Source organism: Dendroctonus ponderosae, unplaced genomic scaffold, assembly GCF_020466585.1.
Source record: "Dendroctonus ponderosae isolate FM_Combo_2020 unplaced genomic scaffold, Dpon_F_20191213v2 Dpon_F_20191213_2, whole genome shotgun sequence".
Lineage (NCBI taxonomy): Eukaryota > Metazoa > Arthropoda > Insecta > Coleoptera > Curculionidae > Dendroctonus > Dendroctonus ponderosae.
Window position 1 is genome coordinate 15,348,198 of NW_026018165.1, and position 25,793 is coordinate 15,373,990.

The following is a 25,793-nucleotide window of genomic DNA, read 5'->3' on the forward strand; positions in this document are numbered from 1 at the left end:
AATGGCTTCTATCTCAAGTGTCAAAAGTCACTCAAGTCGTTCTTCGATAAGTGTCTCTCAAGTGCCACTTGGCACTTGGACTATAAATACGGCCAGATGGCCGTATAGTCGTCAACAACACGCCACACTTCCGCAACCATCTACTCCAGCTCTTCCAGCGTTGGTGATATTCTCGGTTTGATATTCGATTGCAACCGAAATCAAATGGCTCTTTTTTACGTCTGTCACCCAAATAAAGAGACAGCGGTGTTACGGGCTGAAAATCGGAAATCACGATGTTTGCCCGACGATTCGTTCATGCAAAATAAATAACGCGGCAACACACCCCAATGCTCGTGCCACATGCAATTCCAGAAAAGGAAAACAACAATCATGGCGCAACAAAACGTCAAATCTATCGAAAGTAGACGACGACGTCGGTAAACATTTACCGCCTTGATTGCGCCCCGTCAACGGATCCAGCAAACCGAGCTTTCGATGTCTTTTTTTTCATTTTCCGTTGCTCATATTATGTTATCGGTTTTTCGGCTCGACCTGCCAAAACCAATAGAAATCGAATCTTTCGCAGTTAATTTTGCATATTCGATGTCTTGGGATCGGTGTGTCTTCTTAAGCATCCGAAAAACACTAATGAGCCATAATTAGTATCAACTTCTGAGTTTGAGTTGAATTTTTCGCCCCCTTGGTAATAAAAATCGTTTATACATGTATGTATGTGAGGGATAGTGATTCAATTGGGTTGGGTTTTCTATCGGTGGTACCGTCGGTTGTGATTTGTGAGCGCTCAAAAAACGCCTATACATAGTAGATTAGAGTTTTTCAAAAATTGTATTCTAAAATATTCCAATTTTTTCCACCAAAACTCACATTTATGTTTTATGAGCACAAAACATAGTTATCGACCTAAAATTGTCCTCAATATGCGTATCGAAAGTGTTTGATTGCGGATCTGAAAGATTGATCTATTGCCCCCTTCTGAGGTCATAGAAATCTTCGCCTGTTTGCCATGATAATTATAAAGGAGCTGACTGATCAAAAGCAAAACTTCGTTGTTCGTTTAAATCTCCATTAACAAATAGATCACTTTATGGTCTCAACTTATAAAAAATCTCTCCCAAACATGAATATACCTTATTTAAAATTATCTAAAGAGCGTATCAGACAGAACACACATGGCAGAGAGAACAAATGGGTCTTTTGCAAAACACACATACTAAAGGAAAGATCCCTCAAAGAAAGCTGATACATGCCTTTTAAATCCCAATCACGTACTATTCAGTGTAAGTTACAAAGTCTTAAAATTTTCCAGTGTAACAAACCGGGGTTAACAAGGGGCACAAATGCACCCCGGAGGCTCTGGAGACTGAGAGTGGCGTAGGTGGAATAAAAGGGAACATTTGGAACATGTTTGCTTGCGTTCGGCTGACAGAGTTCTGGATGTAAAATTTTTAGCATAGAAAATCTCTATGAAGCTTCGCAGCAAAAATTAACTGAAATTGAAATTATTACTTAAGTGGCAATATGGGCAAAAGTTGAACGAAGGTTTGACACCAATTTGATTCTTTTAATTATTTTTATTTAATCATTTTATTGCTCATAAGTATGTGGATCGTACAGAGAAAAAGTTTAGAAAGTTTGGTTTGAAATGCAGCATCAGAAAAAAAATAAACGCCTGCACTGATTGGGCCCCGACTCGGCTAACCCAGATGCGAATGTCCAATTTTCGATTTTCAGATATACAATGTCCGCTATTTGCGATAATCCACTAACTTTTTCGTTTATTACGCAGCCAGGCATAGAATTTTCCCAATTCAAAATATCTTTCTTTTCTCTTTCGTTTTTTCAACTGGTGAATGAATCAAGTTTTGCAAATGTTTGAAGTACTTTTTTTCAGTTGAATTTTTTTACATAGATGTGTGAAATTTCCAGTAGTAACATATTAATTGAGGAGCTTTAATTTTTTTTTCGTTGATAGAAAACGACTTTTCAGTTGCCGTCTCAGCCTAAAATTAGGCACTGGATACTTTTAGAGAATTATTCGTAAAACACGTCGCAAAGAATTTTTGAAAAGTTACGTTGTGTGTCTTTGAATGTGAAAAATTTTGAAAAATATTCATAAGGTTCAGTTCTTCTGAATGCCATAAACCATAACATTTTAATTGCAAATTTTGCATTTCGTAAAATTAAATAAAACTTTTATTTCTTCTCAAAATATTAAAATAAACGGGTTTGAAGAACGCCAGGCGGACTAATAATAGCCAAACGTTCCGTGTTAGCGTGCTTGAAAATTCGTTAACTTCTTATCAATAAAATTTTATACGGACTTAAACATGATTTAATATTCATTAGGCTCACTGTTCTGATGTTTAGATTCGAACGATTTGAAGGCCACAGCACTCAAACCATTAGATGGTTAAATTTTAAAACTACCTAACAACATGAAAATTTACCCAAAAAACTTAATAAAATAATATAATCACCGTTTTGAATTGAAAATAGTAGAATTACCGATGCACACTGTAAACCTTTTTCGCGTAGGATTCAAGAATAAGATAGTAAAGAAATTAACTTGTATTTCATGAATTATTCGGGTTGGAACCGACGATTGCTGCAGATTCAGGAATAAATTAATTTTGCCTTTTAATAAGTAAATAGGTAATATTTAGGAAAACTTATAAGTTTACGTTATAACGCACTACTATCACAAAGCCACAACATGCTAATTTACCCTGCATAATTTCCCATATTAATCAAATTTTATCTACCTTTCCCTTGAAGCATAAGAAGCATTTTCTTGTTATTTTCCTATCTTGGATTCCTACTTTTTAAGAAGGTATCTTACTCTATAAATATAAAATCCAATTTGTACATGCACTTTATATAACTTCGCTAAATCTGAATAATTCTGTGAGTATTACAAAATAAAACGTTAGTGCTTGAAGTAAAAACACCCAAACACTTTGCAGGTAGTAGTTAAACAAGCAAATAAAAATACGAAAAAACAAATGTACTTCAACTACAGGTAATTTAAATATAACAAGAAATGAAAATATTTGTGAACGTGCGCTACCGATAGTAAAAAAATTTCAAATTCAACTAACTGTAGGATTAAAGCACACTGGCCCTGTTCTGAATAATTAATTCCAATTTCCATTTTCAATTAGCAATTATTCTCAAAAGATATCCGGTAAATATTAATTACTCTCAACTTTTCCCATGCTCCCTGTTTGCATCATAAATACTACATGCTCAAAAATATCACTCGGCTGAAGTGTGTAGATTTTAGTTCGCACTTTAATTCTCTTTTCATGCAGATCCCTCACACCACTGCTTTCAACCCTCTCAACCCCCATCAACGTCTATTAAAGGCGAACGCCACTCGAAAAATCCAAGAAAAATCGAGCCTGAATTAATAATCACCCATTAGAAAGTTTTTCCGCTGAGCGCCAGCAGTGTGTGAGGGCCGACCAGTTTCTTAATTAATATTTTATTTCAAGCTCAAAGTTCGTTTCGTCATCATCATTCAAAAATACACGCTAATGTACATTCACACAATCATTTAAAACTCAAGCAGTCGCTCTAAGCTTAATTATTCGTCTAAAATATTCTATTGTGACGACTAAAGTCTTTGCGTGGCAATTCCGAGTGCCACATTTCACCCTCTAATCGACCCCCGCGACAACTAAAACAATCACCCCTTTAGGCAAATGGATTTAAGTCGCAAGTAAGTGAAAACTTCAAATCCCTTTTATTTCACTAAATACTCCATTTTACACCTCTTTTCTTAGCGCCCCCTTTGCCTCCAACCCGCTTTAAACAGCCTGCTGTTGCGAGCCTTCGTCATCTCAATGATGTGCAATTTGTCACATAATATCTCGCCCCTGTTTCACCCTTTACGCTACGGAAGGGCCAACGTGAAAATATGGGCCAAGGAATACAGTAACGGAGTAAAAATTCTATCAAAAGTAGGCTTGAATGGGTCAACTTTTTCTACCGAAAATGATCTAAGTAGGCAACAGGAAAATGTGTTTTAATATTTTGGCTTTCTAAATAAAGTTATTTATAGCTCCAAAATCCAAATATTGTTCTTTACTCTATGTAAAGAAAATTTACATATACCGGGTGTAACTGTCGAAGAATGCGTAAAAATTATTAAATGCTATAAAAATGGTGATTCTGATATATCAACAGATTACGGTCGACCCACAGAGCAAACAATTTCGAACACAGTGGAAGCATTTGAAGAGACTGAACTGCCAGAAAACTGCCAACATTTCCTTATCGATGGTTCACTTTCTAAAAAGGCCATTTATTTCTCTCTAGAATGATGTACACATGAGCGTTCTTGCTCATTTTGCCTCCGAGATTTGAGCAAAAACAAATTTCGCTTTCTGGGTCAAAACTACTCAAATTTCCTCACTAACGTTGTTACGTCCTGAATGGACTTTTCAATTCTCTATCAAACGATGCCAAAACAAATTCTGTGACTCGAATGGTTGTTGAGAAACTTCGAATAAAGACCATTTAGTTATCTCTGGAATGATGTAAAAACGAGCGTTCTTGCTCATTTTGCTTTCGAGAAACATGCAAAACCGAACGAAAAACATGAAATTTTGCGATAATCTTGCGCCACCCTTGCACAAAACGAGGATCATTTTTCTAATTTCATAAACAACAGAAGACTGTATTTTTTCTACATAACCCCCCCCTGACTTTAAAGCTGGATCCGCCCCTGCCGATAATGTGCCGAAAAGTAATTCAAAATTACCTCAAAAGCATTGAGGCCTATAGGAGGTCCCGTGGAGGACATTTAAATGATATTGTTTTTCACGTATAAGACAAGGTTTAATCTTTATATTGAATTAAAATTTGCGTCTCCATCTGAAGATTTTGTGTTTTTTTTGTTTTTACTTGCCCAAGCATAAAATGGATAACCCTGTATAATAAATAACATGCTTCTTGACCTCAAACCCCCATTTTTTTTTCTTTTTTTAAATAGTGTGTTTTTTCTTGCTTGGAGTTGCAGTTGATTTCTCAGAGGTTATCATTTTTAAAACGTTAGAGCCCATTGAACGCAAACCTGCCATAAACGCCTCTTTCGAAAAGTGTCTTTAAGAAAAGACAGATCTAAATATTCGGTTCAATTTATAAAAATATATATTTTTTCTATGTGAGTCAGATTCCCTTTAAATAACCAATGAGAATTTTATATACTTTTTAATTAATCTGCAATCCACCCCGTGGAAATATCCCGTAATCTTAAATAATAGGTATGCCGTCCTGATTATATCTTTTCCCGATTTTAATCCGTTTCCCTATTTTAACTCTGCCTTAAAAGATCTTTTTGTTTTCTTTGCTAATGAGACAACCTCAGGGGAGACTTTTCCTAATTATATAAAGACGCAAAGGAATGAGATGTTGGATCCAGCACACTTGGATGATGAAACAAGGAGCAAAAATTGTTCGAAAATATATCTAGTTACAATTTGCGCGATATATGCAAGCACTGGGAACTAATTCTGGCTCTATTATACTTTCTGCTTACGTTATGAATTGAGCGTTTTCTGCAATTTACCTACTGGTTTATTTGGCATCCTTAATTATTTTCTTCAGTAGCCATATAATGCCGATTCGTTCACCTTTTTCCATATACAGACTTCTCCATTATTTTTTCATAAATTGACGAAAAATCATAACCATCCCTATATTGAAGCAAGGCGCTGCTAGTTATCTATCAGTAAATTGCTTATTGAGGTTCCAGCTCTGAACCGTATATCACACTTTAAAATTATGCATCTATGTGAAAAGTATACCTAAAATAAAGAAAAGAAAAGATGATAAAATATTCCCTTTTGTTCCCCATCTGCAGTGAGGCATATTTATTTTATTTAAATATACTCCGCGAACCTCGGAAACGAAAAGTGAAAAATGGTGCGAACTGTAGGCAGGACACCTACTGCATATTTAATGGTTCATGTATTTGAAATTGAATATAAAATGCTTCCAGTGTACAGGTAGCAAGGTGTCATATACGTGCACATATTTATGGTAAATGAAAGTAATCTGATATCTGTGTGCAATAAATATCATTATCATAATCTTATTAATTTTGGTAACTGACGACTGTCAAACTCTGAGTTTAATGTGTCACTTTTGTGACAAGCACAGAAAATGACGGATGGACATTGACAATTATGGCATTTTTCAGAAATGACTGACAAAAAAATGGCATCCATTTTTGTTTTATTTTATAAAAAAAAACTCTGTTTTATATTAAAATATGTGTATGTTTTACATAAATGTCGGACAGAAAAATGTTTAAGATTTGGAAGAAACAGACATTAACAAGAAACACGTAAGACATTTTTTTATTCATCATTTATTATCATTATTTTATCTTTCTTCCATTGATTGATTGATGTTTTTTTTTCATGTACGACATTTACTAAATTATTCTTATAAAGCAGTTATTATATCCCCTTCTACGCCAAATTCCAAGATTGTCCACATATCAGGAGTTTGAGGTCGAATATTCGGCCCTCCCAATCACACATGGGCGGATTTCAATTCTGAATAATAAATAATATCACTTGGGGCATTTCTATGAGACTCACGTATTTCCCGATTTTTTATCGTCTTGGCGCAATTTGGACTTTCGTCGTTCATGACAAAAGTGCTGAATTTGGTCGACGGTTTAGAGCGACAATAGCCCCTCTTTGGTTTCGAGATCAAAATTTTTATAAAAATTCTAATAATTTTTATTTATTTATTTTGTATATTATATATTGCTAGTAGTCTCATTCAATTTCATCAACATTTCACCGTGTAATCGCTTAAATGTCCAGAACATATGTGGTAACCATTTTTGAACATTCTGCTTATAATTATTTGCTTTATTGTATTTTCTATTATTCCCATCACATACAAAATGTTTTTCAATTAAAGACTTATCCGTTCAGTGTCTAAATGAAACGAAAATTCTTTCAGCATTGCAAAAGTTCATTCGCCGAAATGTGCGGCGAAAATTTTGAAGAATTTTAAAATTTTGATTTGAATACAATTTTTTATAATTATGTGAAAGTATATGCATTTTCATTTCAGTATAGATACTGTTTCTGGGAGTAAACTAACTGCGCTTTAAAAGCATAAAATATATTCGGGTCTCTGACCACAGTTGCCATGTTTCTTCAGCCGCTTGAGCGCAGATCGCAAGAAGAGAAGAGCGTCCTTCTAAACTTGTCAGATTATAGTCACATTTTTGCGGTTAGTTTTCGAGACAAGATGAGAAAAACAAAAATAACTCAATCATCCCTTTAAAGATTTCAAGTCGAAAACTCATTTTCCATTAATCCTAAACATGTCTGTGGTTATCGAGACCACACTTGGGGACATTACAGTCGATTTGTATTTGATAGAACGGCCCAGGGCTTGTTTGAACTTCCTCAAGCTGTGTAAGTTCAAGTACTACAACTTCAACTTGTTTCACACAATCAGCAGAGGCTTTATTGCTCAAACTGGAGATCCGACTGGAACCCGCACAAAGGGAGAATCGATTTTTGGAGTGATAAGTGGCCCTTCCAAAAGGTAAGCAGCAATAAGAATAAACCCAAAAGAATGAATACTAACCAGTAGGACAACAAACTTACTTACTTACTATTCCTCACAATAGCTGTGATAATTTCTCTAAACTGTGTTTTTTTCAGGTATTTTGCTGCTGAAACCGAACCTAGAATTAAACACACTCGAGCCGGCCTAATTTCCTTTGTAGGAAGTGAGGATAACATGATCGGTTCCCAATTCTTTGTTACATTAGGCGCTGATCTCACGTACTTAGATCCAAAGCACTGCGTTTTTGGAGAAATTGTGGAAGGTCTCGATATTTTGGAGAGCATAAACGAAGTAATTTGCGACAAGGATGATCGGCCTTACCAAGATGTTCGGATCACTCATACGGTGGTATTGGACGATCCATATCCTGATCCCGATGGATTCCGGGCGCCTTCCAGGTCACCGTCACCCAGCGCCGAAAGGCTGGCCGGAGGCAGAATTGCCCCAGATGAGGAAATTGACGAGACCTCCGGTAAAACACGGAAATCTTTTGGATAATAGATCACAGTAATTAATGAAAAATGTTTTGCAGGTAGATCGGCTCAAGAAGTTGCGGAAATGCAGGCAGAACGAGAGGCTAAAGCAAGAGCCACAATATTGGAAATGGTGGGCGACATTCCGGATGCCGATATGGCGCCTCCAGAAAATGTGTTGTTCGTTTGCAAACTAAACCCTGTGACATCGGACGATGATTTGGAGATCATATTCAGCCGATTTGGAAAAATCAAATCTTGCGAAGTGATAAGAGACCGAAAATCGGGCGATTCGCTTCAGTACGCTTTCATTGAGTTTGAGGAACAAAAGGCTTGTGAAGATGCCTATTTTAAAATGGGCAATGTGCTGATAGACGACAGAAGAATACATGTGGATTTCAGCCAAAGTGTCTCTAAAGTGAAGTGGTTGGGAAAGGGCAGGGGCGTGAGGCATTATGATGAGAAGGGTAATCGAAGCAAATTGGCCAATCAGGATATTGGTAACGGCAACTATACTGTTAAGAATCGCTCTGACAGAGATCAAGTGGATAGAAAAGAAAGAAGGCGAAGCAGATCTCCATTGAGACACAGGCAAGATAGATCGCCGATACATGACTCGAATAGAAGAACCAAATCCAGAAGGAAAAGCAGGTCCCCGCATCGAAATAGAAAAAGGAGCGTCTCATCCGACAGTGATACATATGAGAATGAGAGGCGGAAGAGGAACATGTCTCCACGTAGAGACAAGAGGTATTACAGCTCTTCACAGCGGAGACGAAGCCGCTCTAGATCACGAACCAATGCGAGGCATGATAATGGACGCTCCTCAAAAACCTCTTCAAGCAGAAGCTACAGATCCCCTAAGCGAGAGAGTAGGAAATCCACAAAGGATCATAAGTAAAAACATTTGTTAATTGTACGATTTTCGTAAGTGCGTGTTAATAAAAATGTGAAACAATTATCAATAGATTTATTATCTCACTCAACTTTTTGCTCACTTACTAATCACATAACAATAAAAAAATATAAAACCGAGTTCCTAGTAATGATAGGTGGATATCATATGCATGCTTTCTAAAGCTTACTAATTGTGTTATTGAAACATGCAGACCTAATTGAGCAAATGATGATCAATTTTTCAACAGATATCTTTCATTTGGAACCACTCGCGGCTTATTCTCCGTAAATCCAATTCTGAACAATGTACATTTTATAAATAAATGAAATCACGTTTATTCTTTCATCAGCTAAATCGGTAATGCGCTTCCACCTCCCACAGATCTGGTAAACATCTTTGAGAAGAAAGATAATCCGGTGGTTCCTCCAGGAATGTTAGATATCACTGTCCATAATAAAGATATTATTTGTCCAACTGCGAAAAGCACAGTAAATGGCGTACTTTGCAAATGCAACGCGCAGTATAATGTCGCAATCAAAGTACCTCCATAAGTTAAAGTTAACACTATTCGTTCTCGAGTGAACATGTGTTTTAGATATGCAATGGGACCCCATAGGAAGAAAAAGCTGAAAATAAAATTCCAATGTCTAAAATTATACTTTTTTCTTGCTTCTGCCTGATAATTTGAATTTGATATTCCTCATCGCCTCATAATAAGGTCTAATTCATCAGATCATCACACTTACCTAGATACAAAAAATAAGCTTCCTAAAGTGAACAGGAGAGCGAATTTTCTGGCTTTAAACAGTAATACAGGCAGGTACATCAAGGATAGGGAAAAGCACAGTATCCCCATTCCTATACATATGGCAAAGAGTACAATTCTTTGGAATCTTGTCTACAAAAAAGGGCATTTTATTGCTTCAGTTTGATAATGTTGAAATAAAGTAATTATGCAGCAGTGAAAGATATCGAACAATAAGCTAAGATAACATAAGTTAATAGTTCAAAGAAAAAGTATTAGTTTTTCGGTACTACATAGTTCAAATTAATACTGAAGCTTTGAAACATACTAAACTTGGGCAACATTCTTTCTTTTTCTCTTGAAACCACGACTCGTCGTCCTGGGGTTGCCCTCTCTTAAACCATCCAGAAATATTCGGCTTTGTTAAGGGTACAGTTGGCATTGTTATTTTAAAGCTCTTCTTCTGGTCGCTTTGCAGAAGGAGATACTCATCCAGGTCTTTCTTGAGATCCACCATGATTGGTTGGGCTCTCAGTTGGGGTAACAAAGAATTAAATAAGCTGCTTAAAGCTTCATTTCTAATGGCTTAAACAGGCTTAAGCCTGATTCGTTCCACTTCGAACAAAATATAGTCAACGTCAAAACAATAAAATCAGCAGACAAAAAATAAGGTTGTGTTCATAGAGTAAGTAAAATAATTTAAGTAAACCAAGAGAGAGTACGCGCCAATAGAAAAAGAGGATGGGGCACAAGTATATGTGCTGTTGATAGGCTGAGATAAGTTTGCATCCTTTTTTATATTAGCGTTTTCTCTGTTTAATGGAATGTCTCAAACAAAATTTATTTCAAAACAGAAGTGTTATTTCTCTGTAGTTTGTTTAAATAATATGTAAGTATGTGCACTTTTGATTAATATTTTCAATCATTAAAGTAGTTGAACACACGTATGAAACATGGTGCAGGGTGGTATATACAGGGTGAATGAAAATGGATGTCTTCGCTAGAAGGAACTATCTCAACTTGCAAGAGAAAGACCAAAAAAAATTGAAAAATATATGTTGAAAAGCAGCTTGAAAGCAAAAGGCCTGGTACTCCTATCGTTAAAAAAGCCTGATCTGAGTCATTAACTTATAATCTTCAAAATTGGTTAGCATTTAATCATTTTATCTACGTCACCGGATATGGCCGCTGAGGGCAAACATATGTAGTAGTAATAGATGAGGAGTATGACCTTAGTCAGATCTGTTTTTGTTTGTTTGCTGCTGTTTACGAAATTATTGATCCGGAGGAGTAATTATAAAATTAAAACATCAAAATTTACTTTAAATTTTATATCAGTGTACCTACTAATAAATATTAAATATACAGGGTGTCCGACTTGACTCTGAAAAAGGCTGAATGGAATGAGGTTTCGTACTCGTTCTAATTTCGTTCGTGAAGTATTGAATCACCAGGCCAAACAAATTTTTCATGTGATGTGAACCGTGTAAAACCCTTCAAATAACCCTGGAAGGTTTGGAAAGGACCAGCTTTGACACTCATAGCACCTTTTTTATCGCCTTGTATGACAACAGAGTTGCACCAGCATTTTTTCATTCCTCGAATTATGACATAAGATTTTAAATTGCGTTTATTCACATGTAACAAGTGTTAAGCTTTTTCAGAAAACGCCATTTCAAATAGTTTATAATCATTATTCAAAAACTCGTTGGTGTGTGTTTCCGTGTGCCAAAGTTGCACGGTTGCAATATTTTAAGTTTAATTCTTTGCAAATACTTCCGCTTTAAGCAAGTGAAATAAATGAAAAAATTTCTAAGCATCCAGCTGCACACCATCCATAAAATTTACTCCTATTTTGAATTGGCCTGTATATCATCAACGCTTCGATAACTTTTATTGGAATTTTACTACAATTGAAATATTATTAAATATTCACGTTGCAGATTGAGGCTGCCCAAGACTACGTGTAAGCACACATAGAAAAACACCCTATGCGTTTTGTGGAAATAAGTCCAAATCTTTATTCACAGTAAAAATGTCACAGCTTTTAACATAAAATGTATTTAAATTTWAAAAAATAGTTAACCCGCTATTATAATAATTCTACAAAAAACATTTTTAGATATGTACAATTACAGCCAACTAGCCCATGCATAATTTAGTACTYTCGCTGAATTACATTTTTATAATATATGTTTTAAAATATAGTCCGTCACATTTTGATAAAAATTCAAATATTACRTTCCTACATATTTGCAGCTTTATAGCCAATACTARAGCTAATTTCCAAGAGCTAAGTCCGGAATATAATCTACAGATACATTTAACACTAATAAAAATAATCAGTCTAAAAATATAACATAACATAACTCAAAAAATACAGCACAGGTAAAGCAGATATTTAATTAATGGTAATAGATTAAGAACATTTGAAAATCGATGCCTTCTCCAAAAACTGCTGGCGCCTCATCGTCTTTTCTTCTTCCATCCGCTTCCGGTCGTCCTGTTCTTGGCGAATCTCTTCTTCAAATTTACTTCTTTTCGTCAGTTCATTGATCTGTAAATAAAGAAGCCATTATTTAACGTTTTTAATTTATTTGATAATTATTTGATTTACCTTGGCTTCAAAAAAATCTTTGGCGCCATTAACACCAACTTTAGGAACGTCGATTTCAGCTAAATGGGCAAGTTGGGCTAACCCAGACTCATCTTCCAGTTCACCGGCTCGTGCCTTGCGAAAAACAAGCATAAACTCGTGAAAAGAAAGACGTCCATCGTTATCCTCATCGACCTAAGAATATAACACACATAATTAAAAAAATATTTTTAAATGCGTACGTAATTTCTTAACAGTTATTAAGAAGAATAAGGAAGATTTTTATGCAATTTTGCCAAATCTATTTTGCGCCAAAATAACTCGCTCAGAAAAAAATTAATCATCGAAATAAAGACGTCGGAAGACAACCTATAAAGCACACCCTGTAGATGTTAAAGCTTGCAAAAACTATAGAGGCCGTTTTTACAATTTTATCAGCAAATCTAAACGCTGATATTAGATTACATTACATTTTTTAAATAGGGTTTAAAAGCTCAGAAAGCGTTTTCGAAAATTCCTACCTCTTTGATCATTTGCTTCAAACCAATGTGGGTTTGCGGAGCTCCAAGAACTTCCATCATGCGCTTCAATTCATTCAAGCTGAGATATCCATCTCGATTGGTGTTAAATCTGAAAAAAATTACCGTTATGTAAAATATTACATGGGTTGAAAAATATGTTTTAAAAAAATTTACTGATAGAAAAATATAAAAAATACAAAGGTTGAAGAATGAAATCCATTAAAGAAGGGGTAATTTTTTGCTATAATGATTCAACAGAGCTTCTAAGGAAGAATTCCATCAAGTTTTATTTAAGAAATTATATTACCTATAGAGACGCATTTCAGATTTGAAAAAATCTACTGTAACTGTTTTCAAACGTAAAAAGAATGTATAATAACTATTTAGCGAAAATCAGATAAAATTGTTGAACGAAAAGAAAAATTAAGTCAAAATCACACAATCACAACATTTAAATATTAAAGGCCAAATTGGCGAATAAAGAATAGGAAGAGGGTTAATTATATGGCAATAAAACAAACAACTCGAAAATCTCTAACGGAAATTCATAGTTTAAAGCATTAGATACAATATAACTTTCTGTATAATTTATAATTTAGAGCGTTCAAATTGCTAAACGATAATGGATTGCAAATTGCTAAATAATAATCAGTACGTTTATCAATTATTGACTCGCTTTCTTAGTAAATCCTGTCGCGTTTATAGAAAATTAAGCGTTTGAATGTAATTTTAAAAGATCCGTTTCGGATTTTCTGCTAAAACTAATTGCAATATTCATATTTTGCTTGGTAACATTGAAGAAAAGAACCTACGACAATTTAAACTGTTCACCACAGGAATATTTAAATAATAATGACAAAAACACAAATAATTGCGAAAAATACATGAGTTTATTACGGCTTTTATGAACGGCAGTTGATATGTACCCGAATCGTATATCCAGCAGACAAAGTAAATATATATTTTTTAAATAAATTGAGGTAAGAAAAAGGTTTTTAAAGAAAACCAGTTGCAAAGCTGCACGATTCAATTTAATTAATTTATTTTTTACCATGTACCAACTTTCAATTTTCTGCTTTAACCGTTTTTGCAAAAGATTTTTTTGCAAATAACCCCATTAAAATTACCTTCGCAGTACTGCCTTAGAATTTAGGTACTTATTGAACTATTATTAAAGGAATCACTGCATAAATAGTAGAAGAAATAATATTTTGTCAACCTAAAAAATAACTCTGTAAACATCGAAAAAAAACGTTTTAATCCCTAAAATAGACGGAAAAACGTTGAGTTTTTTGATTATAGTGGACAAGCAAAAATGATGAGAAAGATAATATAGCTGTACTAAATACAGTACGTAGAAGTTGCTTAGGAAACACTTGAAAAGAAAATGAAGCAACTAACAGCAATATTTTAAAATATGGTGCAACATTCGACATTGTTTATTTTTCTTATACCAAGTGTTTTAAAACCGAAGTGAAAAACTAGAAAATAAGAGGTTGCTAGTAAACCATTTAGGGAAACACCGCGTTGAAAAAGTGCGAAAAAGCAACAGTTTTTTAAAATCAAAATCGCAAAGCATTACCGCGATCAAAAGACACTTCCGGCATATTTTCCGCTTTTCCACAAATAATTGAAATGTGAATGTGTTAACTGAACTTTCGAAAAATCTCTGCAACGACGTAAAAATAATCAATTATTTAAAAAATTCCCAAATATTTGTTTTATCAAATAAACTTTTACGATACAAAAAAATTAAATTTTAATTATTGCAACTCAAGAATTTATAGTGCAGCCATTCTTACAAAAACGTCAAGTTGGTGGTTGTCGATTTATTCGACTTTCTTATAACGTCATTTTGTTAAATAAATGTCATAAATAATTAAAAAATTTATGATTTAGAAAAAATACTCTCTAATACCGGCTGCGATAGAACTCCTGGCTCTCCACAGGCATTTATTTTACATTGAATTTTGTGTTTTTTGCGAAAAAACGGATAAAATGTGCAACACTTTTCCTGTTTTTTATTTTTTAATAAAATCAATATAAAGTTTCACCAATCGCTCGCATTTGAATTGTACTGAATCTTTGAGATTTTTCAACAAAGAACCAACCTCTGGTATTTTTCGCACCATATAGAATTTACAGCCTTCAATGCATGTCAATCAGCACGTTTCTCAGCCACTGTATGCATTAGTATCTACCGCATATCGATAATTTACATGTTTCCCAAATTTATCTCTTAAACAAATAACGATGATATAAATTTAGACCAATCCCCAGTGGGCTTTTTATTATCCTCCCACAACATACAAATATTGCGTTTGACGTTTATCGGTAACGCTACATCCACCCACCAAGTCCATATATTCCAAACAGTAGGCTTTGTCTATCAAGCGCACGCGACAGACAAAGAAAAATACAGCCCGACAGTAAGAATGCGCAAACGATTGGGCATTTGACAACAAACAGCTGTTCGGATCGATTCTGTGATTGTTTACGTGTAAATTTTCAGTTCGCTAGACTACTTTCCCCATAAGAATTTGGTATGGATATATAAAATTGCCGGTGTCCCAAATTTATCATTTCTCTATCGCGATGAGAGTGTTGGCATGCGAAAATGTTGAGTGTAAATTGTTTAAAGGTGATAACTTGTGCGCTCATTTTCAATCAGTGCTTCGGTTTCTTTAATCAGCCCCAGAAATCTCACGAGCACGATGACTGTTTTTGTCAGTTGGAAGGCAAAATCGACGAATGCTCCTGCAATATTGATACAGTGGACAGTTTTAACAACGTGAAAATCTACCCTAGATTGCAGAGTCTGCTTGTGAAGGATTATTTCCGATTTTTTAAGGTAAACCTCAAGCGTCCCTGTCCGTTTTGGGTGGATGATGGTGGCTGTGCTATGCGGTATTGTCATGTAGAATATTGCGAAGAAAATGCCATCCCAGTAGGTTTAAAAGGCGAAAGAACAGCCAGCAATCACAATAAATACACTGCAGGCCCAGAAAGCTGCAATGAGCATCAGGATCTCGGTTATCTCAACAAAACCATTAGTGAGAAGGCCCAACATGACATGGAAAAATGGGCCGCTCACGACGATGCTCTGGACAATTTCTGCATTAAAGATGACCAAGGAGAAGGTGCAGAGTATGTGGACCTTCTTTTAAACCCTGAAAGATTCACCGGATATGCCGGAGAATCCGCTCACAGAGTATGGCGCAGTATCTACTTGGAAAACTGCTTTAGACCTAAGGAAACTTTCAGTTTCAATCCTTACATTCAGGCTGCTAAGTTGAATAACATGTGCTTGGAGGAAAGAGCATTCTATAGGGCAGTATCCGGGTTGCATGCCAGCATCAATATCCACCTTTCGGCGAAGTATTTGCTGTCTGGCAGAAATGGGCTATCTTTAAAGGACCCAAACGGAGAATGGGGCCCAAAATTGGATGAGTTCAAACGGCGGTTTTCACCAGAATTGACCAATGGCGAGGGCCCTAATTGGCTGAGGAATTTGTACTTCGTTTATTTACTGGAGCTTAGAGCCATTGCAAAAGCAGCCCCATTATTGGAAAGAGAGAATTTCTACACAGGTTAGTAGGGTCATTAAGAAGCAAATTTTGTTGGGTAATTGGTGGTAAGTTGTCATTAGGGAACTAAAGTGTTTCAATATTTTGACGAGCATTACTTGTAATTAACTCATCCATATGATCTAATAGTTACAGTCGTAAAATATCCAAACACCAGTGACTTAAAACCCATTATAATAGATCTGCTAATCGTGGAGATTAGCTGTGAAAACGCTCATTTATTAATTGATCCATATGTTTTGCCTTTTTTAGTTTTATCTCCATCGTCATAAGGTATTACGATACTTGAATCGCAGTTCTACGATAATAATTTGGGCATTAGCCCAAAACAGTGGCATTTTTTTACAAAAAACATGCCAACTTAAACTGGCTCGCACAAAGTCCACTTCGATGTGTAGTAGGATACTTGATAATTTTTTATTCTAAATTCTATCAGTTTTATGACCTACTGAATATTATTAAAGCAGTAATAAAACTTATTGATCGAATTTTTTGATGGTTTTTTTCGATGAAAATAAACAATAATAAAAAGTGAAGTTCATTATAATTGCAGCAGTAAATTTCAAAATTAGTCTTCACATGCCATTCCCTGTTTAAAAGTAGAAAGAGAAGAGAGTAAAACTGAAAAAGTACATCCATAAATCCATTAAAAAATTGGTTATTCACTCTGGTTCAAAAAATTTACAACTTTCCTATTAAATTTACCACTAACTGTACAAAAATCTGACAAACCTAGTTTTGTTTCAGGCGATGATTCTGAAGATTACGATACGAAAATGGCGATAAAAGACCTACTTTCCGTCATAAAGAAATTTCCTGAACATTTCGATGAAACCACCATGTTCAGGGGAAGTAAAGAAGCTGAGAAACTTAAATACGAGTTCAAGCAGCATTTCCGAAACATTACCAGAATAATGGACTGTGTGGGATGCGATAAGTGTAGGCTGTGGGGCAAACTACAGACGCAAGGTTTGGGTACAGCTTTGAAAATTTTATTTAGTGGAAAGTTCGATTACGATGGGTCGGGAAAATTGGTGAATAAAACAGACATGCAGCTGCAGAGGAACGAGATTGTTTCCCTTCTGAATGCGATTGGACGGTTGTCTACCAGTATCTACAAGCTGGATGATTTTAGGCAAATGATTCGGTAATATTCGATCAACCACCAACTAGTTTATTGGACTATTTTGGTGAAGTTTTTATTGCTTATCTATTTTAATTGTGTTGGATATTAGACGAGCACAGGGTAGTTCGTGACATGAGAAAAAGGCAATTTATTTCGTGGGGCGATGAAAATGCCGTTATTAGCTCACTGTTTTTTTTTATGAGATTTTAATACTATGGATGTTAACAATTATTCCACTTAGCAAATATGTACTTTAGGTACAAATGGTCCCATTGGGTCTAATATAAAACTATATGCTTTGAATTTTGGGTGTATAGTTATTGTGTAGAACATTAGAATTAACTTATTGTTAATGTTGCATTTAATATTCATATACATTTAATGTATACTTAGGAAATCTGTGATGTACATTTGTTAAATTATTTATACAACAACGGTGTTCGCACTAACACTAAGATAGTTAGGTAACATTTATAGTAATATATATTTATTTATTTTCCTTGGAAGGCTGAATAATAATTTATTTGTTTATAATAAATGGTTTCCCTATTGACTTGAAGTTCTATTTGTTTTAATTCGATGTAAAAAATATCCAGTAGTTATAAAAAGTTTAGAACATATTTTTTACATAAAAGTAAAAGGCCTTTCACAGCAACTCGATTGCGCCATCTTCGTTGAAATGTTTACGGCATTAATTACAATTAATTAGCATTGTTTTCAAATAATAACTAACGAAGAAATGGGAATTGAGAAATAAGCGACGATCTGACCAGTGAAAGGTGATTCTGATATTTTTTCTTACAGGCATCGGATTTGTTAAGGCAAATACAAATTATTGCGGCACTTTCTCGCCTTCAGAGCCTTAATCGAGAAATCGCTTCTAAATAGATGACAACCTCTTCTATGCGAATGTTACCAGGAAAAGGTATAAAAATGGTGAAGTGGAGAATGGCATAGATTGTGCGGAACATTTCTTTAGATCTACATTTGTTAAACTTTGAGATTATCGCTGATTAGTTACTTTGCACATTGGTAAAAGTGTAGATACGAAATTCACTTGATTCGACTTTAGAGAATGTTTGACTGCATTATTTGGTTGTTTATAATCTTTTTGAATTTAAAGAATTTGAAAAATTAGGTTTTTAAGCCGTGGTGGAAAACCTCGAAAAACTCTCCCTATGGTCTATTTTTAATTAATTTCAAACAAAAAAGTGTCATAAATGTCCGTTTCTGCATGTTCCTTTCTGGAATTAACAGATTGTCAAATGGTGAATGCATATGAAAGTGCGAGATTTGATCCATCAGGATTTCGAAAAATTTGCAACAATTTTTAAATGAAAAATCGCTCAGTTTTAGAAAGCGGAATTTTTTATTTTAGAAATAGAAATTTTGAGATGTCTGTTTCCATGATTTAACATTAGGATACTTTTAATAGTTTTTTTGCAGTACTGAAGACTAAAATTGCAGCCATGCATTATTTGGATACAGAAATGTCCAGCGGCAATGGTAAGTGCTATTTTTCTGCACTTTTGCCTTTTGCGGCTTTTTTGTGTGCATTTTCAAACCTTTACAGTTTTAATGATTGACACAGCAAATAACGTATTTACGTTCCTAAATCACTATTGAATTGGTATTGAACTGCACAAATAGAATATTCATATGGAAAATAGGATTATTATGATCACTCAAAATTCCCGCATTAGTCAACCAGGGTTTTGCCCAATCATTAGACTGTTTTTGACTTACTTTTGCGTTTGCTGATATTAACTTTTTCATATTATTTCAAAGGTTTTCCTACTAATTATAGACATTTACTCGTTTATCTACACTCTCATATCACATCTGATCTTCAACACTTTTAAATGGCCTATTTTTTTCATTCTCATTATATCCACTAGTCAACATAATTAACCAAAGCAATTAAACAGAAATACTTTGTTTAGGAATAAGGACGTCAACAGGTAAAAGAAAGTCACGCATTAATTAGCAGAAGTAGTAATCTTGCTCACAAGGTTCCTTCAATTTAGTGCGTATCACATTTAAAGGAAAAAGGTGTAGTTGCAACTTCCTGAATTAATTTCAATCCAATTCGTGATCATTTATTTGCGGTAAATTCCAATTATCATTGTTTGAAATGAGTGTACTGCTTATATAATGTATTCCTATGAGTCGTCTACTGAACAAAACAAATATCTGCATTGTCATATAATTATATTGAAGAATCAAGCACATAAAAGTTGTGCTGTCGTGCCCTCCTTTTGGAAACAACTGCACCAAACCTACGTGCAGTTACAGTCTCATTTCAGTGAGAATTGTGCCGTCAAATATTTAAGCAGAGATTTAATGAGTGCAATGTTCTAGAAAAACGATATACAAATCCCGTGGGCTCTGACACGTGCAAAGAAGCCGCTGTTTGTAACTATTACAATTTTGAGCAATAAAAAACACATATTCCACTATAAATACAGAATTATAGTGTGTGAACGCATTAACACGATCCGATTAATTACCTAAATGTACTTAAAAACGTATAACTTGCTAGATTTTAATTTAACGGTTGGCTATGGGAATTTTATGCTGTTTTCAATATTTTCCTCAAATTGGAAAAGTTTTGAAAACAGATTTTGCTTGCAAATGGACAGCAGATGATAACGTTGGCTATAAATATTTAATAATTTTTCGAATTTCTCCTTTTACCTTCTAAAATTAAGAAGCAATTTTCAATGTTCGTAACTTTTCAGGAAGAAGCGATTTGTTGCAAACAGAAAATTATCTTCAAACATGAACATATTTTTCTCCTATGGTTTTGGGAATTTTTTTTGGACAATAAACGTTACTTAGTTATAACATAATAGTTTATGCCATTAAATTAATTAGAATAAAGGTTCCATAAATCTAAAATAAACTCAAAGTAGTGAAGCTCTAAGGGCTGAGAAAAAATTGAAAATGATTAAGAATTGACTTTGCAATTTTCTAAGAAAAACATTAAACATGTTTTCTACAAATTTAAGCTTAGTTAATTATAGGTTTTGTACACAAAAACGGCGTCGTCCCAAATTTGATTTCGAGTTCAGATTTTAGGCTTTTCTTCTTCATTGTCTTTTAAAGTTCATTTTCTTAAATCCTGATAAGTTACCAATTCCGATAAAACGATGCACGCTATTTCCCTTGAAAGCATGACTTATATGAGCCATTAAATATCAACAATGATACATGTGGTATCCCATAAAACTGAATATGTAAATATACTGACAATGTGAAAATGAATCACATGCATGGTGAATAAGATAGTAGATATATACGTAAAAACCATTGGCGTTTACACCCAAGGCTAATTGGCATGTTATTACTCTAAATGGACAAAGGCCAGTGATAACAACAAATGGATTTGTGCCAGTGAATACAAATAAATCACAAACCCTTAGCTGGAAAGCTTTTTTTCTAAATATGTGGAATTTCTGAATAGCTAATAATCTGGTTACAAACCTTAACAACCCAATACGCAACAAAGCGATAAGTGGATTTCATAACTAATTAGACGCAATCTAATACCCGGGCACCAGGTTACAAGCACATGTCTTAGTTTTTAACCATTTAATCAAACTTTCGCTACATGAACGATCGGTTATTATATTAATTAAAACTGTGTCAGCACATCACGTAACAAATGCATAAATTCGATCTATTATTTTTGCTACTGGGCCAGTAACGGTTAAATGCATGAAAAAAAGACAAGTTAAAAACGGAGTTCCAAAAATTATTATTTTAAAAAGCAAAATGTAGCACCTAAGTAAATTGAGCAATTATTTTTTTAAATGTTACGACCTTTTATGTGGTACATAAAAAATCTAACAGTTTTCTGCAAATGCATGCTTAATTAGTTTGAATCAAACACACAATGTTATCATTATTTTTTTTAACTCACTGTACTACTGTTGTTAAAATCTTATATTTTCGCTCTTCGCCCCAGTATGAGACAAAAACAAAAAAAATTAAGGTAAATAAATTAATGTGCCTCTATGTTATATTGCGGCTTTTTAATTTTAGCATTTGGTCTTAATAAAAGACATAAATACCCAAACCGCCAATAAAAAAATAAAACTAGACCCATAAATAAGAGACTTTTGCTAAAAATGTTTTCAGAATATAGCGGTTTTATTGCAATCACTGAGCTCAAAATGTAATCAATTTATTATTTAGCTATTGATTTCGATGCTGTTTAAACGCACTTTTGGCAAGGTCGTGCTTAATTTGGAAATCAATATGCCAGACAAACCTCCAGTAGCTACAAAGCTGTGCTATTTTTAACTTGACCCGCATAGATTTACCCTGATTTTAAGTAATTAAACACAACAGAACAGCCGCTGCGGGGGTAAATGATTTCTAAAATTAGAAAACTGGCAATTGATATTTTATGTGCACGCTTTGCCTGCTGCCTACAAACAAACCTTCGGACAATTACCTATAGAAGAATATTGCGGGAGAAACATCTGGAGCTTTAAGCTGAGAAGACCATCGCTATGCACACAGTTTTACAATCGAACCGATTTTTGTTCTCATTTTTAACTATGAATATTTTTATGCATTTAGCCTGCCAAAAAATGTGTTACACTTGAATGCTTACACTCAACTAAGGATGGACTTTCATTGTTTTACAAAGAAGTTTGTTGATCCCAACATTTCTTACAAAAACATCTCATAATCAGTCCAGTGTAACCTTTCGAGCCAAATACGTCTGAGGATGCAATCCACTCATAATTAAATGATTTTCCAGAACGGTTTAAAAACTAGAAAAACTCATCAGCTTCAGCACTATATTTATGCTTCTTTGCACCAATTTAGACACATTTGTATGGAAATCATTGGACAAAACCGTATAGACAAAACCCATTTTTTTGCGCGAATGCTATTTATTTGCGCCATTTTGGGTCGAATAACAATTTTTTTAAACCGACTTAAAAAATCGATGTCTAAACCTGCGGGATATTAAACAACCACCGGCTGTTGGAATGTTAGTTCTTTTGCGGAATTTCCTACCTGCAAAAGCAGATTTCGTCGTTCTCCATCAGTTTCTGCCTCCACGCAATAATAGTGTTAGTTATGGATAATCAATGTATTTTTCTCGTACACATTAGTGTATATGATAATCAGTATTTAATGTGGTGGGTTTCACACCTTTCGGTACCGGACACGTAGTTTATGAGCATTTTATGATAAAATACCGCTTTGTTGATTAACACGTATTTAGCTGAATCATTAAATTTAATAGTGTCATTATATGAAAATGAGCTTACAAAGCTGCAAATCAAAAGAAAATCAAGTAAATGATCAAATTTTATTACCAATGAAATCAATGAAGAGCGTAAATCCTGACTTCCAGTTTTCGAGTTCTAAGCCAAAGTTACCAATTAATTTTAGAAAAGGACAATTCTCAAATATATTTGAGCGCAATTCCCTTGTGTGCTGCAGTTTACGCATTAATGTAGCACTCCATAGCACATTTAAACATTTTCTTGCAAGTTTGACGACCAGCATTTTTAAAACTTTTATTCAAACTGGTCAGCAATCATTTTATTTGATGACATAATAACAAATAAAGAAATCAACTTTCTCAATGGGTTTGGGAAACAGTTTAGAAGATCATTATTAGCAGCAAAGAACTTTTCTGTAAATACCACTTACAACTTTTTTAGAAATTTAATTAAGTGGTTTCAATGAAAAAGCTATGTATAGTTGCTCAAGATCTAAATTAGTTTCTTAAATCATGTGTGTCAATGTTTTCAACTCGATTCAATTGCAACTACCAAGACTTGATAAGCATGAAATGAAAATGCCATTTCTTATCAAAAAAAAAAATAAAGCCATTGTTTTGTTGTCTGAACTAAGATAAATGCTGGTTCTTCAGCAGGATAACAAGTAGTACAAAGTGGGTGTTAGCGTTGTTTTTCAAAAAAAGTGTGTCAATGTGAAAATGATTATTTTACAATCTGCTGTGGTTATTTCCAAAAATGTAAACAATTTTAGACAAGTTTTTCTAATCTTTTTCTATTATTTTTAATTTTATTCTAGCAAAATGCAGTGGGTTTTGGTGTTGTGTCTTGGGCGTTTGCAGTTTTTTTATATAATGTCTGTACCCAAAGAAACTAGTAATTTTTATTCGAGGTTTTGCAATGTCTTCGATTTATACTTATGTACGCTGTTGATTCAAAAGTTTGGCAAAAACTAGGCAAACATGTTTAATATTGGGAATTTTTTAAACTTAAAGTTCAGGAATATAAATGCAATTAAAACGTTTTTATTTTTCAACAGAACACTACACAATTCTTGAGGAATGAAACTAAGCCATTCTGTACGTTTATAGCCTGTAGGTTTCCAGAAAACTCAACACCGAACATCAACGGAATTTCAAATGATTTCTTTATGTTTCGATATGATAAAAACTATGGTATGACTGAAAAATAATTTGGCACAAAAAATACGAAAACTTACTTTTTGAAGATCGACTCATACTGCCTGATTTCCTTCCTGGTAAACTCGTGAAACTCCGTATAAATGTTGACAACCCTGTATTTAAATTTCACCTCTTGCCCATTGTCAAGTGCATCGTTCATTTCTTGCCTCCTCACTAAAATCGATGTGAGTTCATCAGCAGGCATTTTCGTCGTTGATCCTTCTCGGAAAAGTGAATCGCAAGAATTTGAGGCAGAAACGTGGAATATTTGCTAATTGCTATCAGTTAACACTGTACAAATAAAACAGCCAAAGGGAAAAGCACTGAAGTATACTTTTGTTGGAAACACGAACTGAATGTATGGAATTTTAAACGTGAATTGATATAAACATTGCCAGTATTTCAAACTGATTGCCACCGCGAACGATCTGCGCAAGAATGAGGAAACATTCACTAACAGACACAGTATATAAACTCGCACCTTGATGTTTCCTGTGATATATGGGGGTGGAAGGTACCGGAACCCATCGGTCTAGGTAGATAGGTACATAAAGGTGAAAATTCCATAGGGTTCTGTTATTTTCTTCACTTCGAAACCTTGGAGGATATGCGTTTGTTTCAATAGGTCTCGACGAGAAGACGATGCAAAGTTTATCGTTGATTGGCTGTTTCTTTTAAATTGTTTTGGTGCCATTAATTTAAATATTTTTTTTTGTTAATGTTTAGTTATTGTTTCAATCAAATTATGTAAAAATTATTTTATAAGTATCTACTAGTCTGTTTGGTTTAGCATCTTTTTTCATTTTCGTTGAATAATTGTCCTACTTCTAAAACAGCTTGCCTTAACAAATAGTCGAATACTCGATTTGTTAGCTGAACGACCCTCTTAGAACAATGAAATTTTTGCTGTTATTTCCTGGGCTTTGGCTTGAAACGGTGTTTATTTTCCCGTATAAATATATAATTGTAGTTTACCCTTCCGTTTCCCTTTTACAACCGGCGCCAATTTTAACGGAAACTTTCAAAATGAGTCATATAACAATTGCATGGGGGACTCAAACCAAACACGCAACTTCTTTGTGATATTAACGGGTAGTTGCGTATCTAAAGTAGATAGAAACTTTGAAAATAGTTATGCTAATGATTTTAAAATGTTGTCGTTGAAATGACGTAAAAAGCAGTGTAAAATTATTGATTTAATTGAAAAAAGCAAATAAGAAAGTTATTGATAATCCATAAGTTCAAGCAGTTATAATGAGATGATTCTAGTCAATAAAATTAACTGCATTTTCTGTGTGGGCTCACGACTTGAATGAGCGCTAATGCCGTTAATAAAGGCGAGATAATTAAGCAATGCCTAGCCAATTACATATATTAATTAGCCAGTAACATGTTTTGTTGCTGCTCATTTGGCAGATTAAATAGACGTTCGTTTCTTAATTAATTCAATTAATTAAATAATTACTTCGTTGAAGTACTTTAACATCGAGTCACCAAATTTTCGTATTGACAATTTTTGATAACCAATTCGAGCTTCCTGTTTGATGTCCAATCTGTGTCTATAACTCATTTGGTTCAATGACTAATAAACTCTTATCAAAATAAACGGAAATAAACCCTTGCCCTTTTTTTGTTTCCTATGCGTTATTAGTTCCAAGGATGAATCACTCATCAAAATGTTGGCAGTGGATTGTTTAAATAATGCCAGTAGCAGCAATAACTGGTACCGTTGAGTAACGTGTACCATTGCATGTAAATAAATATTGATACTAAGTAATTTCCCAAACA

At 34.2% G+C, this 25,793-nt stretch overlaps 4 protein-coding genes across 4 annotated transcripts; 2 read left to right on the plus strand and 2 right to left on the minus strand.

Moving 5' to 3' along the window:
- The first annotated feature begins 7,222 nt into the window (after positions 1-7,222).
- Positions 7,223-9,040, plus strand: LOC109544627 (peptidyl-prolyl cis-trans isomerase sig-7). Its single transcript, XM_019914932.2, has 3 exons — positions 7,223-7,584; positions 7,704-8,080; positions 8,141-9,040. Exons 1-3 carry the CDS (start codon positions 7,358-7,360, stop codon positions 8,980-8,982), a joined length of 1,446 nt encoding a protein of 481 aa, XP_019770491.1. The 5' UTR covers positions 7,223-7,357; the 3' UTR covers positions 8,983-9,040.
- On the minus strand, positions 9,037-10,410 carry LOC109544628 (protein transport protein SFT2). Its single transcript, XM_019914934.2, has 3 exons — positions 10,053-10,410; positions 9,726-9,877; positions 9,037-9,605 (listed from the first exon to the last, which is right to left on the minus strand). Exons 1-3 carry the CDS (start codon positions 10,239-10,241, stop codon positions 9,329-9,331), a joined length of 618 nt encoding a protein of 205 aa, XP_019770493.1. The 5' UTR covers positions 10,242-10,410; the 3' UTR covers positions 9,037-9,328.
- Positions 10,411-11,716: 1,306 nt separating this feature from the next.
- On the minus strand, positions 11,717-24,464 carry LOC109544596 (EF-hand domain-containing protein D2 homolog). Its single transcript, XM_048663701.1, has 4 exons — positions 24,044-24,464; positions 12,842-12,950; positions 12,342-12,515; positions 11,717-12,281 (listed from the first exon to the last, which is right to left on the minus strand). The coding sequence occupies exons 1-4, from the start codon at positions 24,208-24,210 to the stop codon at positions 12,144-12,146; spliced, it is 588 nt and encodes a 195-aa protein (XP_048519658.1). The 5' UTR covers positions 24,211-24,464; the 3' UTR covers positions 11,717-12,143.
- On the plus strand, positions 15,176-18,113 carry LOC109544595 (ero1-like protein). The gene is made up of 2 exons (XM_019914887.2): positions 15,176-16,431; positions 17,176-18,113. The coding sequence occupies exons 1-2, from the start codon at positions 15,459-15,461 to the stop codon at positions 17,577-17,579; spliced, it is 1,377 nt and encodes a 458-aa protein (XP_019770446.2). The 5' UTR covers positions 15,176-15,458; the 3' UTR covers positions 17,580-18,113.
- Positions 24,465-25,793: the final 1,329 nt, after the last annotated feature.

Coding starts and splice junctions, on each gene's coding strand:
- LOC109544627 (XM_019914932.2), top strand. CDS start 7,358: ATGTCTGTGGTTATCGAGACCACACTTGGGGACATTACAGTCGATTTG. Junction 7,585..7,703: donor ATAAGTGGCCCTTCCAAAAG/GTAAGCAGCAAT, acceptor TGTTTTTTTCAG/GTATTTTGCTGCTGAAACCG. Junction 8,081..8,140: donor GGAAATTGACGAGACCTCCG/GTAAAACACGGA, acceptor AATGTTTTGCAG/GTAGATCGGCTCAAGAAGTT.
- LOC109544628 (XM_019914934.2), bottom strand. CDS start 10,241: ATGGTGGATCTCAAGAAAGACCTGGATGAGTATCTCCTTCTGCAAAGC. Junction 9,878..10,052: donor AAGAATGTTGCCCAAGTTTA/GTATGTTTCAAA, acceptor CCTTTTTTGTAG/ACAAGATTCCAAAGAATTGT. Junction 9,606..9,725: donor AGCTTATTTTTTGTATCTAG/GTAAGTGTGATG, acceptor TTTTATTTTCAG/CTTTTTCTTCCTATGGGGTC.
- LOC109544595 (XM_019914887.2), top strand. CDS start 15,459: ATGTTGAGTGTAAATTGTTTAAAGGTGATAACTTGTGCGCTCATTTTC. Junction 16,432..17,175: donor AAGAGAGAATTTCTACACAG/GTTAGTAGGGTC, acceptor GTTTTGTTTCAG/GCGATGATTCTGAAGATTAC.
- LOC109544596 (XM_048663701.1), bottom strand. CDS start 24,210: ATGCCTGCTGATGAACTCACATCGATTTTAGTGAGGAGGCAAGAAATG. Junction 12,516..12,841: donor TGAAGCAAATGATCAAAGAG/GTAGGAATTTTC, acceptor TTATATTCTTAG/GTCGATGAGGATAACGATGG. Junction 12,282..12,341: donor AAGATTTTTTTGAAGCCAAG/GTAAATCAAATA, acceptor CTTTATTTACAG/ATCAATGAACTGACGAAAAG.